We start from the raw sequence: 14,968 nt of genomic DNA, 5'->3' as shown, positions 1-14,968 counted from the left end.
ACGTGAACCTAATTGAAACTATGTATGCAATAATAACGTAAGTATGCCTATTAGGCTTTGTGGCTAGGCCAGTTGCAGAACGGAGCGACCACATAAACAGCTCGATCTATTGCCGGCTTACATTCCAGATTTAATTGAAAAATTGGCTGTTATTGTATGTAAATTAATTGACAATTATTACAAAATTAGCAGCCGTGAATTTAATTAGAAGCATTTATAAACAGATTTGTGACGAATGTTATCGGAAAATACATAAATTAAATCGTGAGGTCCATAATTTTGTCGTTGCTGTCATATTTTGCAGTCCCACCGCACAAAACACAAAAACTGTTGTCGGTACCGTTACTAAATAGTTGACTGACCATGTTTAATGCATGGAAATTAAATTTATGTCCAAAATAAAAATACGGATTAAAAAACAACTAAAGCTTTTATTATTTATATGTGGACGAAAAGCACAAATACCATAAACGGCAAAAAATCGTTGAACTTTCAGTTTGTGATCGATGAAGTCTTTGGCTCGAGTATCCGGCTTTTCGTGTCAACATTTATGAATATTTCTTGGAGGATAGAGCGTCGAATATCCTTTGAAATGTTTGAGCTGATAAACCTGACCATAAACTGCTCGAAGATGACTCCTTGTTTGACCTTCCGAAGAAATCATCATAATAATCATAATCTGTAGTAATGACGTTGAATTTTGCATAGTAAACAGCCGCGAATGCCGAATAGATTAACAGGAGCGCTGTTACGAGCTGAAAAACAAAAAATTATAAATGACATTATAATTGCTTCAAATACAAGTATGCGTCTATGAATAATTAGCTATTAAAATGATGAGAAATTTTATTAATTCGCTTTTGTCCGCGATAAGATCTACATACCGCAACAAAGGCTGAATATAGATATTATTCAAGCGATCCTTCGCGAATCGAACCATCCGAGCTTAATTTATTTAATGGCCAACTACTCGACGTCAATTAAAAAAAAACTTTAATTAATAACCAGCCATCAAACCGATAAGATGACGTAATTTTATTAGTTTCCTGCAACCATCCTGCAAAAAACTACACCCGTCGAAATAGGTAGATACATAATTCTTCAAATAGCCATGACTGTGTTGTAGCACTAGCAGGAAACAGGAACGTGACCAGTTTTTAAAATATGATTTTATTATGATCAAATTCGTAAGCGGGACTTTTGCGAATCAACAAAAAATCTCAACGGCCGAATTGCGGTGTATTGCTGGTTGTCTATTTGCGGCGTTGTCTTACCTGGAAGGCCGCCCAGAACTTGAAGGAGCCCTCGTTGATAATAAAATCGTAGTACCCGGCCCAGGGGTCCTCCTTGACGGCTTTTTGTTCTTGCATATCGTGGTCGTGATCATGCGGGTCGTGGTCGTCATCGTCCATCATGCCTCTGCCTTCGCGAGCTTGCGCCTCCTCGTAGTCCTCCAAGCCTCGCTCATATCTGGTAAATCGTACATCGTGCTCAAACCACTGAAAAATGATCGCGCCGCCATAAATACCTCGATTTCGTGGAGGTCTCCCGCGTGGGGATTTCCGTTGTTGCTATGGGGTAGTTCTCTGTTGTCTTCGCGACCGCAACTTCCACGAAAAACACCAAACAACAAAATCTTACACAGAAACAACCAAACATCTTCGCACGACCACTAATTCACCTCCGGCTATGATCGATTTTCAGAGGGGAAGGTTTTCAATATGCGATGAAAAAATGTCTTTGTCGTTGTAAATCTCGGATCAGACTATCATTATTTCAACGAGACATCTCAAAAGTGTGGTAATTATAATTATTTAGCACATATATGGCTAACGGAATTAGGTAATAATTGCAATCACAAATAATGCTGGAATTCTGTTAGTTATATATACACAGATTAATAAACTGGAGTAAAACCATACCCGATAATTAAAATACGGTATTTATTAATGACACAGACTTCTCAAAACACATTTTCTCTCCCCAATTCATAACTTATGGGTCGAATTTAAACAAAAGCGAAATTTTCAGATCGCGCCATAACTCATTTCACAAATATTTACTCTGTCCTTAACCTGCAACTCCAGACGACGATAAATGTGTCGCCGAATTCGTCCTTACTTTCGATTTAATCTTGCTCTAATTCTACCCCAAACGTCTACGTTTCCAGACTTGACATAATTAATCATTCGCCGATAGCTATAGGCGTAAGTTAAGTACGTTAACTGTTTACGATTTGGGCAAGTTAAGTCAATAACGAGACTGTTCTGTCTACAAGTATATTTCTTTATTGTTAGATACATTTTTACATGATTTACATAGCGACATAAGCAAATTTTTTTCTGCTAGTGTCAATAGCAGTAGTAACGTTCTCGTGGATGTCGTCGAGATTAAGCTGTCTCCCGTGCTCCATGTCTCTGTGAAAATGTTCGTGCTTGAATTGTATTTTGTGTCTGGCGATCGATTTCAGAATCAATACTGTTACGTATAGTATAAAATATACGCTGAAGTAGAGAGGAATGTACCACAATTTCCTCCCCAAGTAGTAGTAGCTGTAATGTCCCTTGTTGACACGTTCGTCTTCGGGCATTTCCGTCGTGGTAATTTCTTTGTAGACGTGATGGTGATCAAAATCGTACGAGTCAAAATCGTGTTGTCCGTGTGGACCGTTGTAGAGATAATGGGGGAATTGTCCTCCATAATCCGGCGAAGGCGGGGGAGACAAATCGTGCTCCCCCATGTCGTCCATCGGAGCTCCCATGCTTGGTCCGGCGTCCGGAGGTCCGCCCATATCGGGGGGTGCCCCCATATCGGTCTTGGTATCCTCCCAGCCCGGTGGCGGATGATCCAGGATGGTTTCGTGTTGGGCGGAGTCGTCGGAAGGAGGATAATACAATTGTTCCTTGTGGTCTTGCTGCGGTGCCAAAGGGGGCCCGAGCGAGGGGTACGCCGGTGGTCCCTGCGGCGCGTCTTGCGGAGGGTTGTAAGAGTACCCGTTCGAGTCGTCGCCGCCAACCTCGGTGTCTCCGGGTGGGGGAGGAGCGTTCGGGGGGTAGGCGACGTCGGGTTTGGCATCGTCGGGAGGAGCGACAGGACCGGCGTTCGGGGGGTTGTACGAGCTGTACTGCGAAGAGTACAAATCGGAAGGCGGCGACGCTGGTGGTTTGTTAAAAACAGGAAAGCTGTCGAAAGTTGGGGATGGGGTTGGGTCGGCTTTGGGCTTGGTCTCGCTTTTGGAGTTTTGGTACTTCGAAGGGACGTGGGCGTAGTCGAAGTAAGGGCGCGGGTTGAAGCGCTCTTGGACCTCTCCAACAGCCGGCACCGGTTCGACTTTTCCGAGTTTCTGCACGGGATAGTGGTAGATTACTTTAGGCCTGACAGTTTTCAGATTTTGACCCCCGATTATGTTGACGTCGGATCTAAAATTTACATTACTGTTTCCGATATTATCGATCACTTTTCAATAAATACCTGTGAGTCCATAGAGACTGACCGTTGTGACTTCGGGCTTCCGATTGTGTTTTTTCCGTGGTTGTCGACGAAACCGCCCCCCAGTGGGCGACTTTCGCGTAAGTCGAGATTATTGCTGTGTTATTATCGGGGAGGTTTTTACAATATACTACTATTAACCCACACGCGAAAAACGTTACGTAATTAAAGAGCATCTTAGCGCACTTAATTGGATGAAGAGTCGCATGCAATTGACGATTCAAACATTCGAGAAGAACTAAATGAAAGAGCCTATATTTCATCCCTGTTTTACAAACATTGTAACGTATGTGATAATTGCTTAAGTTATTGTTAATACAGTTATTCGATTTTGCACCAAATCCAACTGTCCTATATATTTTTTTAACCGTTGCTCGTCTGAGAGTCAATAATTACGCAATTTTGTCACCCATATCTACTAATATGTTATAATTAAACTAATGAATAGCCCGTATAACTTAACAATAGACTGATTAGATGTTAATGCTATTCATCGCAAAATGGACATTGTAATAATCCGCAAGAACGTAGCGTAGCTTTCAAAACAAAATGATCCTAACCGGGTGTCATGGAAGTCCACGTAATAAATTTAACGACCAATAGGACTCGTTTAAATAAACATTTTTTTATTTATCACGAAGAAAGAATTACTCGATAAAAATATTTGAATGAAAAACAGTAAAAGCTGTTGGTACCAAGTGATTTAAATGATTGTGACTTTTTTTCTTAAGTTGGGAACATTTTTCATAAATTATTTTGGCAAACTTGATACCTTGATCAACACATTGGCGTACGTACGTCATTTTGACATTTTTTGTATTAATAAATTGTGTCAAATAGGCGAGGACGCCTATGTTTATGTCAACTATTACATTAAAAAGCAGAATAACCAACAATAATATTACCAACCTATGAAAAAAGGTCACATTCATTTAAAATCACCCGGTATTAGAACAGCGATCGTTCTCTCTGTAAAGTTTTTACCGCACAAAAACATTTTCACTCACTCTTTCGTTTCAATTAATGATTATCCCATGAGCGAAGTGTCAAATTAGGGGCTACAAAAATGCAAAAAAAATCGATTAAAAAAAGATCAATATGTAAACAATGTTCATTTTAAAGAGTTCTATTGGTGATTAAATTTATTGCGTAGACTTCCATGACACCCTGTATATCAATAATAAAACTAAAAATAATAAAATGACAAAAACAATTTCAATCTTTTTATTAGGTAATCCTCAAGAATTAGGCTTCAGTACTGCGTAAAATAATCTTTAAACATCTGACATGTCTATTCTGTTGCAGGTTTCTGAAATGTTACATCGTTGTATTTTTAATTTTACGTTGGGTAGGTTGTTACAGTTAGTATTTTCTGAAAATTAGAACTTTTCAGATATGGAAATGGCCAAATTTCCTAACGGATTTGTAATTAAGAACAAAATTCATTTATGCGTGAAACCCAAATTAAACAGCAAATTAAAATAATGGCGGCCAGTACAAAAAAGGTATTCATAAATTAGCGGCGCCAAAAGCTTCCTCTAACAGTTTTTAAGTATCATCAAACAACACTAATTTACAATTCTAATTTTTCCTGGCAAATGAAAAATTGCCAGTTTTGTGTATCACTTTTGGCGATGAGAAAACGTTAATTAAATAATTATTAAATCTTTGTTTCCTCGTTCAATTTTGTAAATTAACACAATTAGTAGTGGTGGAGCTAAGTCATGGGCAAAATGTTGCCGTTCTCGAAGGACTGTTATGCAATTGGTTGAAAGCATTGCAAAGCGGGTTGCCTGCACTTTGTTGCGTTACGTTCACGTTACTTTACGTGTTGCGCGTCCGAAAACAGGGCATTACTGTCATCGAGATGGACGTAAAGCACACAAACGTCACAAACCGGACGTTCGCTTTCTACGGCGACGCAAGCTGAATTGATTTTGGTTAGGGGGTGTATGTGATCAAATATCAACAGATCAGCTGTGGTTCTGTCAGTGTAATACATATGAAAAATGCGAAAATAAACTGTTCTCGCCATGGCCATGTACAAAGGTTTCTCAGTTCTCGAAAAATCAAAGCCCCCGAATCCACACAGTGTTCTTTTACAACGCAGAGGCAAAGATGAGACTCTGCTCTTTGAATCTCAAGCAGTCGCTGTTCTCTGTAAGTGATTGTGATGTTGTTTTCGGCCACATAATCCGCGGTGCTATTTTAGCCATCCCTGAGACTGAAGTGGTCAAAAAAGAGTACACAAAAATATTAGACGCGTATGGGTGTTTGGGGGTGCTGCAACTGTATTCAGGTGATTCCACAGTATTATACCTTGTGATGGTGACAGGATGCTTCTCAATTGGTAAAATTGGAGATGCTGAGATTTTTCGAATAACACAAACCCAGTTTGTCCCCCTGCACTACCAACAAAATGAAGATCGAATATCTGAAGTAGGTGCAAGTTAAATTTCCTTATTTTTAATTCACATTTTGTATTTTATTTGTTTGGGATCACAGTGTGCTTCTGTCATGATACGACACCTGTCACTTTTGACACTTCCTGCCTTGACAGTTGAGTGACTTGACTGTTTGTTTTAGGTGCGCAAGTTGTTAAACTCTGGAACGTTTTATTTTTCTTGGTATTCTGGACCACCAGGAGGATCTCAACTGGACCTAACGTTATGTGCACAAAGGCGTCACAAAACCAGCACAACTGATCACAGATTTTTTTGGTAAATTCAAGAAAGTTAACAAAAAACATTTCATCATTGATTATTTCAGGAATCGAATGTTACACGTTCATTTAGTAAGATTTGGTGTTGATTGCAATTCCTGGTTGGTCAGATCCATGTGTGGCTCAGTTGAGATCAGAACCGTTTATGTAGGACACAGAAAAGCTTTAGCTGCTGTCATTTCCAGATTAAGCTGTGAAAGAGCTGGAACTAGGTTTTTGGGTATTCTTACATACTTACCTCTTTATTTTTGTATGGCAATTGTAGATTCAATGTAAGAGGGAGTAATGATGAAGGTCATGTAGCTAATTTTGTAGAGACTGAACAAGTAATTTATTTAGAGAATGAAGTATCTTCATATTTACAAACCAGGGGGTCAGTACCCTTGTTTTGGGAACAACCAGGAGTACAAGTGAGAATGAAACGATTTTATTTGTGCTATTAGTGTGTATTTGTAATATTTAGGTGGGCTCCCATAAAGTGCGAATATCTAGAGGATATGAAGCCTCAAAAGCTGCTTTTGACAGACACATGAAGACCATCAAAGAGCGATATGGTAAACAGGCCATTGTTAATCTTTTAGGGACGAGTCTGATTGGGAGCAAAGAAGGAGAAGCTACTCTCAGTCAGGAATTTCAAGTATTAATTTCTTTGAAACTCGCTGGATCTATTTATATTGATGAATTTTCTATTTTACAGAAACATCATAAAGAATCATGTCATAACGACATTCCTCATGTCGTTTTTGATTACCATCAAGAATGTCGCGGCGGTAATCAGATAAATCTACAGAAACTCAAAACCAAAGTTGAACAACAACTGCAAGAATTTGCATATTACCACGCGAACGGTAACACTACATATAGGTAAAGTAGGCTTAGAACCGCGCATGCGTAGCTTATGTGTGTGTCTTTCGAAATACGCCTAAACCAATAATTTGTAGCTTACAAACGGGCACAATTCGAACCAATTGTTTAGATTGTTTAGATAGGACTAATTGTGTTCAAACGTTTTTGGGGTTAGAGGTAATAAATAACAAGCGAAAGCGATTAACAACAATCATATCAAATTTTATTGACAGATTCTAGCCAGACAGTTGCAATCTATGCAATTAATCGATAAAAGACAAACCGTGTCGCGGTTTGAAGAGGTTTTCAAACAGATGTGGATCAATAACGGCAATGAGATTAGTAAAATTTATGCAGGAACGGGCGCCATACAAGGAGGATCAAAGGTAATACGAAATCTGTATGTGCGTTAGTGTGGGATAGAACCACGTGAGGGCGCTGCTCGCAGAGAATTGTCAAGAGACTGATCTAATTATTTGATGCCATAAAGTGATGTTTTTGTAGTTGATGGATGGTGCTCGGTCAGCAGCTAGAACAATCCAAAACAACCTACTCGACAATTCTAAACAGGAAGCAATCGACATATTGCTAGTGGGTTCTACTTTATCGACAGAACTAGCCGATCGGGCTCGAACTTTGCTTCCGTACAACACTTTGCACGGTGAGAACTTCGTTAATCTCCGCAAAAAATAACAAAAATGTTTCAGCGCCTCCTCACGTGCTGCGCGAAATGTGCAAGAGATACACCGAATACACTGACCCCCTCCCCATTCGTATAGCCGTGGGTACGTACAACGTCAACGGTGGCAAACACTTCCGCAGTGTGGTGTTCAAAGATGTGAAACTGTCCGATTGGTTATTGGACCCGCACGTAAAAAACTCAGGGACGCTGGTCGATACGGGTTACACAGACGAGAACAGATCGATTCCTGTAGATATCTATGCGATTGGCTTCGAAGAAATCGTTGATTTAAATGCTGCAAATATCGTCAACACCAGTAGCGAAAATGCGAAGTCTTGGGCTACAGAATTGCAGAAAGTGTTGTCACGTGACAGACAGTACGTTCTCGTCACGTACCAACAGTTGGTCGGCGTGTGCTTGTACGTGTTCGTGAGGCCTGAACATGTGCCTTACATTAGAGATGTCGCCGTTGATTCAGTGAAAACTGGCCTCGGAGGACACACTGGCAATAAAGGCGCTGCCGCTATCAGATTGGTGTTTCACGCCACGTCTTTGTGTTTCGTTTGTGCTCATTTCGCGGCTGGCCAGTCGCAGGTGAACGAAAGAAACGCCGATTACAACGAAATCACAAGAAAAATCACGTTTCCGATGGTAAGTGATCTGGATGCGAACCGGAGACTAAACGTCGGGAGTCACCAACAGTCTCATGTAAAAATGTAATTGCAGAGTCGGTCCCTAAACTCCCACGAGTACCTGTTCTGGTGTGGCGACTTCAATTATCGAGTGGACATGGACAAAGATGAGATAAAAGAACTGGTGAAACTCGGAGACTACGACAAAATTCTCGAATGTGATCAGTTGATGGTAACCAACAGAAATAAAAATGAAACTGTGGGTGATGCGGTCGGTTTCAGAAACAACAACAGGAGGGAAATGTGTTCAAGGATTTCATTGAAGGGAAAATCACTTTTCCGCCGACTTACAAGTACGATTTATTTAGTGACGATTATGACACGAGCGAAAAGTGTAGAGCTCCGGCGTGGACCGATAGAGTGTTGTGGCGAAGGCGAAAACAGTCCCTGGCTATAACAAATCAACTGGAAAACTGGACGCCTGGAAAGCTCGTCTTTTATGGGCGTGCTGAGCTCAAACAGAGCGATCATAGACCCGTTATTGCCATAATCGACATAACCGCACGAAAAATAGACGAAACTAAGCGTCAGAGCATGTTTTATGAGGTGATCGCGGATATGGGACCACCAGATGGCACTCTGATAGTCCACTACGACGGTGACTCCCAAAACGACGACATCTTCGACGACCAACTCGTGACCGCACTCTTGGAAGACTTCACCCAGTTCGGAGAGGCAATATTGGTCCGATTCATAGCTGATACTATGTGGGTCACCTTCAGAGACGGACAGTCGGTTCTCAAGATCATGAACAAGACGAACGGCCGAGTAAGATTTGAACAGCGGTAGTAATTAAAACTAATATGTAATTGTTTCTAGATACAAGAACACAACCTGACGTTGTCGCTGAAGACTCCCAATTGGGTGGAGCAAGCAAAAGAGGAAGTAGGTCTGTGCTCAAGCAATACAGTGCCGCTGTACACGTCGCCCACCCAGTCAGACTACAATTGTAAGTATGCTCGCGGTTCGTTCTTTTGTCGATTGTTTACGGTGGTTGTGTCAGGTCTGGGAATCCCGGAGGTGAAGAGCGCGCGGCCTGGCCCCCCGAGCCGACCTCCTCCTCCGTCGGTGAAGTCCCCCGTGACTCCCAGGAGAGTGCCCCCGAGGGCCGGCGTGATCAGCATCCCGATCAACTCGTCGGCGCCGCCTAGTATGCCTCCGCCAGAATTGCCGCCCGAAGACACGGGAATTTACGAGGAAATCAACGACGATATCGCGAGCGCCCCGGAACCCCAAGGGCCACCGCCGCCCCCTCCCAGACCAGAACCGGCGATGCCGACCACTCCTCAAAGAGAACCTCCCCCTGTACCTGCTCGATCCGCACCTCCTCCACCTCTTCCGGCCCGACCTCGCCAATAAAACGAGTCCCTAGTCAAATCAGACGTTGCACGATCCCACGCGCACGCGTTGGTGCAATTGTTCGCATGCGCGAGGCGTTTGAGTCATCCAAAGTTTATTAATTCTTACTTTCGACTGTGTTGTCCGGATCTGAATAGTCAATAAGGTAAAACTGATTTCCGACATTTGATTTATTTGTTTCTTTTCTTGCCCTAGACTGTGACTGTAGCTTGGCTGTTATTAGATGTATTAGTTTTCTTTCACGCTTCTGTGTATTCATATCGGAATTGTAAGAGTTTGTTACTTTAGTTCCTATTTTCTATGAAGAAATGACTGTTAGGGAACATTCCATTATATATTTATTGTTCATTGATAATTGTTGATAATCAAAACACAGCGAGCACGTGTATCTAAGCGAACAAATAATAACAATTAGTGCTTTATGTGTTTTGGAGACTAGTTTTTATGTTGTGTGTTGAAATTTTGCATATAACTATACTGATTAAGTAATTAAATTAATTGTTAACCGAATCTGTTGCTGATTCTTTTGTACTTTACAGTTTAAACGTCTAAGCAAAATTTTAGAGTACACAGATCAAATATATTTACAATATATTGTAAAACATGTTGATATTTAGAGATATTTGCTGTAAAATTTATTTAAATTTACATCATTAGTATTGTTTATTTCATTAGAATTAAATTAACAAATTATCAGAAGCTTATTTTTAATTTGCGAATATAACCTGTGCAAGAACTCGTTTGGATTTAGATAAGGATATGCAGTAATCATTCAGTTATGTAAACAAATCGTATGTAAGTAATAATCAAATTGATTTGTTTCATAACATTACATAAAAACAATTTTATTTTTAATAAATCTTTATTATGAAAGAACTCTACAAATATAATAACGAAGTCATAAGAACGTAATCGAACAAACGATGGTAAAACCAACGTAAACTATGAACATATACATATAACAATTTATCAAAACGTCAACAAGTTTCCTCAGTTGCTGATTAAACGTACACGCTCTTGTATGATGTTAGTTTCAGTTATAAATAATTGGTAATTAACGACGTGTTGAGTGTCGTGCAATAAAGCAAAGATGCTCGTTATGGGTAATTCTACCAACTGAGATAAAAAAAAAAAAAAACAAACGAAAAAAGTCAAAGAAAAACTTGTACTTTGTCAAATTGAAGAGGGTGGCGCCCTCTGTTTGACACAACACGTTAATTTAGAGCAGCTCTGTAGAGCAAAATATGCCAAAATACTCTAGCGATGCTTTCTGTACTTTACGGCCAAAGGAGAGGAGCCGTGCGCAAAATTGCGATTGGGCGGGGGCTTCCCGTACTTGGCCTCCACGATACGAATCTTGCGTCCGTTGAAACGCGTCTCATTCAGGGACTCGATGGCATAAACCGCATCATACTTTCTGTAAAACCGAACGAAAGCGAACCCCCTGTTCAAGCCGGTCTTGCGTATACGGGGCACGTAAATATCAGCAATGGGACCGCAATGGTAAAACAGTTTCTTCAGGTCGCGTTCGTCGGTTCGATAGGTCAAATTTTCGACTTTTACCGTGGCATATCTGTGATCATCGGAGTCCGAGGAGCTCGACGTAGAGGAGTAGCTGCGTCTGACGCGTCTCGCCAGGCACTTCCTCAGCCTCTTGTCGGTCAGATGCACTCGCATGATTCTTCCATCCATGACTTCACCGTTCATGGCGTAAGCTGCTTCTATGGCATCGCACTTGCGCTCGTACTTGACGAAACCGAAGCCCCGGCTCTTGTTGGTCACGGGATTCTTCACAATGTAGACGTCACCGATTCTTCCATACTTTGAGAAAATTTTCCGAAGTTTACTCACATCCGTGGTAAAGTCCAAATTGTTTACTTTCACGGTGTACAGGCGTTCATAATCTGAGGGGGTCGAATCGCTCATTGTAGTGATCAATTTAAATTTGAAATTTTGACAAATTCAGGAAGGCGCCATCTTAACACGCATGCCCCACACCAGACCGAACACTAATTTCATAAATTCTCGTGCAAACCATTTTTCCAAACGGTCATGACTTGTAAATTCTAGTTTTGAATTATGTTGAAGAATACGATACAACAATTCGACATAGCTATTAAAATAATATCTCAAACTATGACCGGTAGTTGTTTTGTGATGGCGCGAGATTCAAATATTCGAATATATTGTGCAGCACGGAAGCGTCATTCTAAACGATGATTAATCGATGAGTCCGACCCCTTTGCATTATTTCCGATGATCGCATGATTATTTTATTGGAGCAGAGTGTGTTTAGTAATCAGTCGATAAATAATGCACGTTTCGCAATATACAGAATTCACGAATTTCAATAGCGATAACAGCCATATGCACCCAGTATTAAATTGCTAACGTCAAATTCGAAATGATTGCGATATTGGTACAGATAGAAAGTTCTAGTTGTTATATTTAAATATACCTACTATCCAAAATATACAAGACTGGATTATTAAATGTTAATCCAGTCTTTACCTTCACATAAATATTTGGATACGAGAGATGGTTTTTTGTAATAATTTCTAGTGCATTTGAAGGAGAGGGATTGAGGTATAAATATTTAAAATATTGTTAACAGTCACATGTTGTGTTTACGTTGGTGATTTATATAAAGTTTTTAAAGTAGCGAGTGAAATTCGTAATGTTCAGTTGCACCAATCGAGAGCCAGAATCACACCGGACAAATGGAATCGTCGCCAGTCCTCGTGCCAGCGGGAGAATTTTAATTTGATGGAGAAATGGGTCCCCCGTTGGAACGATCCGATTTGTGATGCGGTCACAGCTGTCAGAAATATGCTCGGTACAAATGCAGTCACGTATCCGGTAAAGGGAGAAATGTCTTTCCCGATGGGAGCTCATAGAAATTTGAAATGGAAGTTTTTCTGCAAATCCGGTCGTGTCAATTGTTGATGTAACGTCACACGTGGCGCATCGACCAGGGACCAGGTGATGAGGGAAAGAAGTGAAACAATAGCGAGGGTCCTAACACCCCGTTTGCGTTTTTGTCTGGATTCAAGGTTGAGGTTAATTAAGGATCAGGCCTGGAAAAACAGCCGAAAGCATATAACGTACTGTGCTGAAAGCAATTCCGGCGGCAGCCTTTAAAACACGGGATGCACCTGTGCTTGTAGACTGCTAGTATTAGACACATCGTATACTGTGACATCGTGGAACATACAGCATAGAGATATGAAAGGCGCGTGCGGTGTTTCCCGTTTCCGGTTTGTTATTTTTGGTATCCTCTTACCTTTTTTTTACCTGTCTTTTCTTGTGGGAGCGAGCTCGTTAAATTTTATTTAAAAATATCTTCGTCGCTTTTTATGATTATGGTTTTCTCGATCGCCGAATACTAACGACTTAAGTCAAGTAAGTACTCTTCGCGTCACTCGTACGCTTCCCCAATGACGTCAATTTCAACTCCTGCACTCCTCATATCAATTTGCACTTTGGAAAATAAATCGTTGTGTAATTGTATACATCCGGCTACGTACGCACCCAAAGTTTCCTCTACCGGTTCCTACATTTGTAAAAAAAATAAACTTTTTAACAGCTTTCCACGAATTATTTCCATCATTAAACAATACATAAACTCTGCCAAATAATTATTTTTACTTGTAAAATCGGATGTCGGCGCTATTATAAGTCAATATTATTTTTATTTGGGGCATTACGCTCGCACAAAAGAAATCCCTGTTGCATTTTCGCTTACGCAATAATTTTCATAGATTAATGCGACTCAAGTGTTGTTGCGAGCTCGTGCGAAGGAGGCATTTTATTTAGAAATCGACATTTGCGTTGGTAGAATTGCGGCAATTGTGGAGGTGTGGGAGTATATAATTCGAAAAAGGAGTAGGAATCACCATAAAGAACTCACTTCCAGACGGCCAAACTAAACAACTGCGACTCCACAATCAAATAAATACAAACAGTAACTGATCACTGATCAGACAAGAAACACACGAGACGTTAATAAAACATCTCGGTTGCTTTAATTACGGGACACTTGTAGATTCGATTCGGTACAATTAACAACTACAGCCTACAGCTTTCTATTTAGGAGTACTGCAAGATTTTTTCATTTTCGAAACGAGATCAATCAGCTGTCAAGCTGCACAAGCACGTTTCAGGATCAGATTCAACAATAACAAACTGAAATTTGACTGTATAATAATTGGCAAACATATGAGCACTTGCGAGCTGCAAATGTTATTATTAAAAACAATAAGGGTTCGAGCTTGACAAGATAAATAAAAAGTAATTGTTCATTTTATGCCAGAGCAGTGGCGTGCTCGCAGATGCGAGCGGACCAACGAACGGACTTTATTATTACTGTAAAAAGGTCTGTATATACAACGATAAATGTCACACACCAGAACAAACGAAATCACTTTTATTACGTTTGTTTTGGTGTGTGAATTGTACAAATCTAGCATACCTGAAATAACTGAAGGAAGTGTTGTTGGTTAAATCCTCGACAGACAAATACTGTTTCCGTTGTTACCGTCAGTGAAAATTTCAGGTCCCAAAGTCGTTTCGTGCGAACGCAACGATCGAAACATTTTTATTTTTCACCTGAAAGAATCTTCCCCAAAAGTCCTGAACATTCCTGGAGACGCTCCAGATTGTCACGCCATTTGGAAAAAATGTTTGTTGTCATCGATTACGATGAATCAAGAACCAACACGCAGTAGTTTGTAATAATTACGTCTACGCGAATGCAGTCTGGCAGTGACGCGCAAAATATTTTTTTCCGCATCGATCGATTGTTTTTTTCTATGTACATAACACAATTAGTAAAAATAATTTTCTGAGGGCCGACTCGATACAATTAATTCTGCTGCACCGTGCACGCTTTCAATAAAAATGCCGTATGGATGCAACATTTTTGTGTTTAATAAATTACATTAGATCGATAAAAACAATAACGCCGCTTTTGCGGACAAAATAATGTGTGCGTTGAAGTGTTGAACAAACACTTGTCGATTTTTTACGTCGGAAACAAAATTTTCAAAAAGAGAGTCGCGTAGATTCGACAGTTGGGGATTTTTTTTATTGATTTCATGGAAAAATAATCCTGGGAGTGACTTATTTATCTGTTTTTTCTTTGAAATCAGTAACTTTTCACCTCTTTATCATGCGAGA

At 40.3% G+C, this 14,968-nt stretch overlaps 4 protein-coding genes across 4 annotated transcripts; 1 reads left to right on the top strand and 3 right to left on the bottom strand.

Annotated features, from left to right (window-relative positions):
* Positions 1 to 411: 411 nt before the first annotated feature.
* On the bottom strand, positions 412 to 1,988 carry LOC138140352 (uncharacterized). The gene is made up of 3 exons (XM_069061335.1): positions 1,529 to 1,988; positions 1,275 to 1,470; positions 412 to 755 (listed from the first exon to the last, which is right to left on the bottom strand). Exons 1-3 carry the CDS (start codon positions 1,657 to 1,659, stop codon positions 549 to 551), a joined length of 534 nt encoding a protein of 177 aa, XP_068917436.1. The 5' UTR covers positions 1,660 to 1,988; the 3' UTR covers positions 412 to 548.
* A 277-nt stretch (positions 1,989 to 2,265) lies between these two features.
* On the bottom strand, positions 2,266 to 3,968 carry LOC138140350 (uncharacterized). The gene is made up of 2 exons (XM_069061333.1): positions 3,472 to 3,968; positions 2,266 to 3,419 (listed from the first exon to the last, which is right to left on the bottom strand). The coding sequence occupies exons 1-2, from the start codon at positions 3,750 to 3,752 to the stop codon at positions 2,315 to 2,317; spliced, it is 1,386 nt and encodes a 461-aa protein (XP_068917434.1). The 5' UTR covers positions 3,753 to 3,968; the 3' UTR covers positions 2,266 to 2,314.
* An 820-nt stretch (positions 3,969 to 4,788) lies between these two features.
* Synj (synaptojanin) lies at positions 4,789 to 10,489 on the top strand. Its single transcript, XM_069061329.1, has 15 exons — positions 4,789 to 5,649; positions 5,702 to 5,928; positions 6,076 to 6,209; positions 6,259 to 6,423; positions 6,477 to 6,621; positions 6,675 to 6,848; positions 6,909 to 7,075; positions 7,153 to 7,234; positions 7,291 to 7,443; positions 7,562 to 7,718; positions 7,765 to 8,390; positions 8,466 to 8,603; positions 8,654 to 9,199; positions 9,251 to 9,380; positions 9,435 to 10,489. The coding sequence occupies exons 1-15, from the start codon at positions 5,523 to 5,525 to the stop codon at positions 9,788 to 9,790; spliced, it is 3,327 nt and encodes a 1,108-aa protein (XP_068917430.1). The 5' UTR covers positions 4,789 to 5,522; the 3' UTR covers positions 9,791 to 10,489.
* A 155-nt stretch (positions 10,490 to 10,644) lies between these two features.
* LOC138140351 (uncharacterized) lies at positions 10,645 to 14,951 on the bottom strand. The gene has a single exon (XM_069061334.1). The coding sequence runs from the start codon at positions 11,714 to 11,716 to the stop codon at positions 11,048 to 11,050; it is 669 nt and encodes a 222-aa protein (XP_068917435.1). The 5' UTR covers positions 11,717 to 14,951; the 3' UTR covers positions 10,645 to 11,047.
* Positions 14,952 to 14,968: the final 17 nt, after the last annotated feature.

The sequence above is a fragment of the Tenebrio molitor genome, chromosome X (genome assembly GCF_963966145.1).
Source record: "Tenebrio molitor chromosome X, icTenMoli1.1, whole genome shotgun sequence".
NCBI lineage: Eukaryota > Metazoa > Arthropoda > Insecta > Coleoptera > Tenebrionidae > Tenebrio > Tenebrio molitor.
The sequence above is the reverse complement of the archived record's forward strand: the minus strand, read 5'-3'. Positions and strand labels throughout refer to the sequence as shown.

Excerpts from the sequence above, each read along its gene's own strand:
- LOC138140351 (XM_069061334.1), bottom strand. The coding sequence starts at position 11,716 with ATGAGCGATTCGACCCCCTCAGATTATGAACGCCTGTACACCGTGAAA.
- Synj (XM_069061329.1), top strand. The coding sequence starts at position 5,523 with ATGGCCATGTACAAAGGTTTCTCAGTTCTCGAAAAATCAAAGCCCCCG. Across the intron at positions 6,210-6,258 it reads ACTGATCACAGATTTTTTTG|GAATCGAATGTTACACGTTC; the intron begins GTAAATTCAAGA and ends TGATTATTTCAG. Across the intron at positions 7,235-7,290 it reads AAACGTTTTTGGGGTTAGAG|ATTCTAGCCAGACAGTTGCA; the intron begins GTAATAAATAAC and ends TTTTATTGACAG.
- LOC138140350 (XM_069061333.1), bottom strand. The coding sequence starts at position 3,752 with ATGAAATATAGGCTCTTTCATTTAGTTCTTCTCGAATGTTTGAATCGT. Across the intron at positions 3,420-3,471 it reads CAGTCTCTATGGACTCACAG|ATCCGACGTCAACATAATCG; the intron begins GTATTTATTGAA and ends TGTAAATTTTAG.
- LOC138140352 (XM_069061335.1), bottom strand. The coding sequence starts at position 1,659 with ATGTTTGGTTGTTTCTGTGTAAGATTTTGTTGTTTGGTGTTTTTCGTG. Across the intron at positions 1,471-1,528 it reads GAGACCTCCACGAAATCGAG|ATATGAGCGAGGCTTGGAGG; the intron begins GTATTTATGGCG and ends ACGATTTACCAG. Across the intron at positions 756-1,274 it reads AGTTCTGGGCGGCCTTCCAG|CTCGTAACAGCGCTCCTGTT; the intron begins GTAAGACAACGC and ends TTTGTTTTTCAG.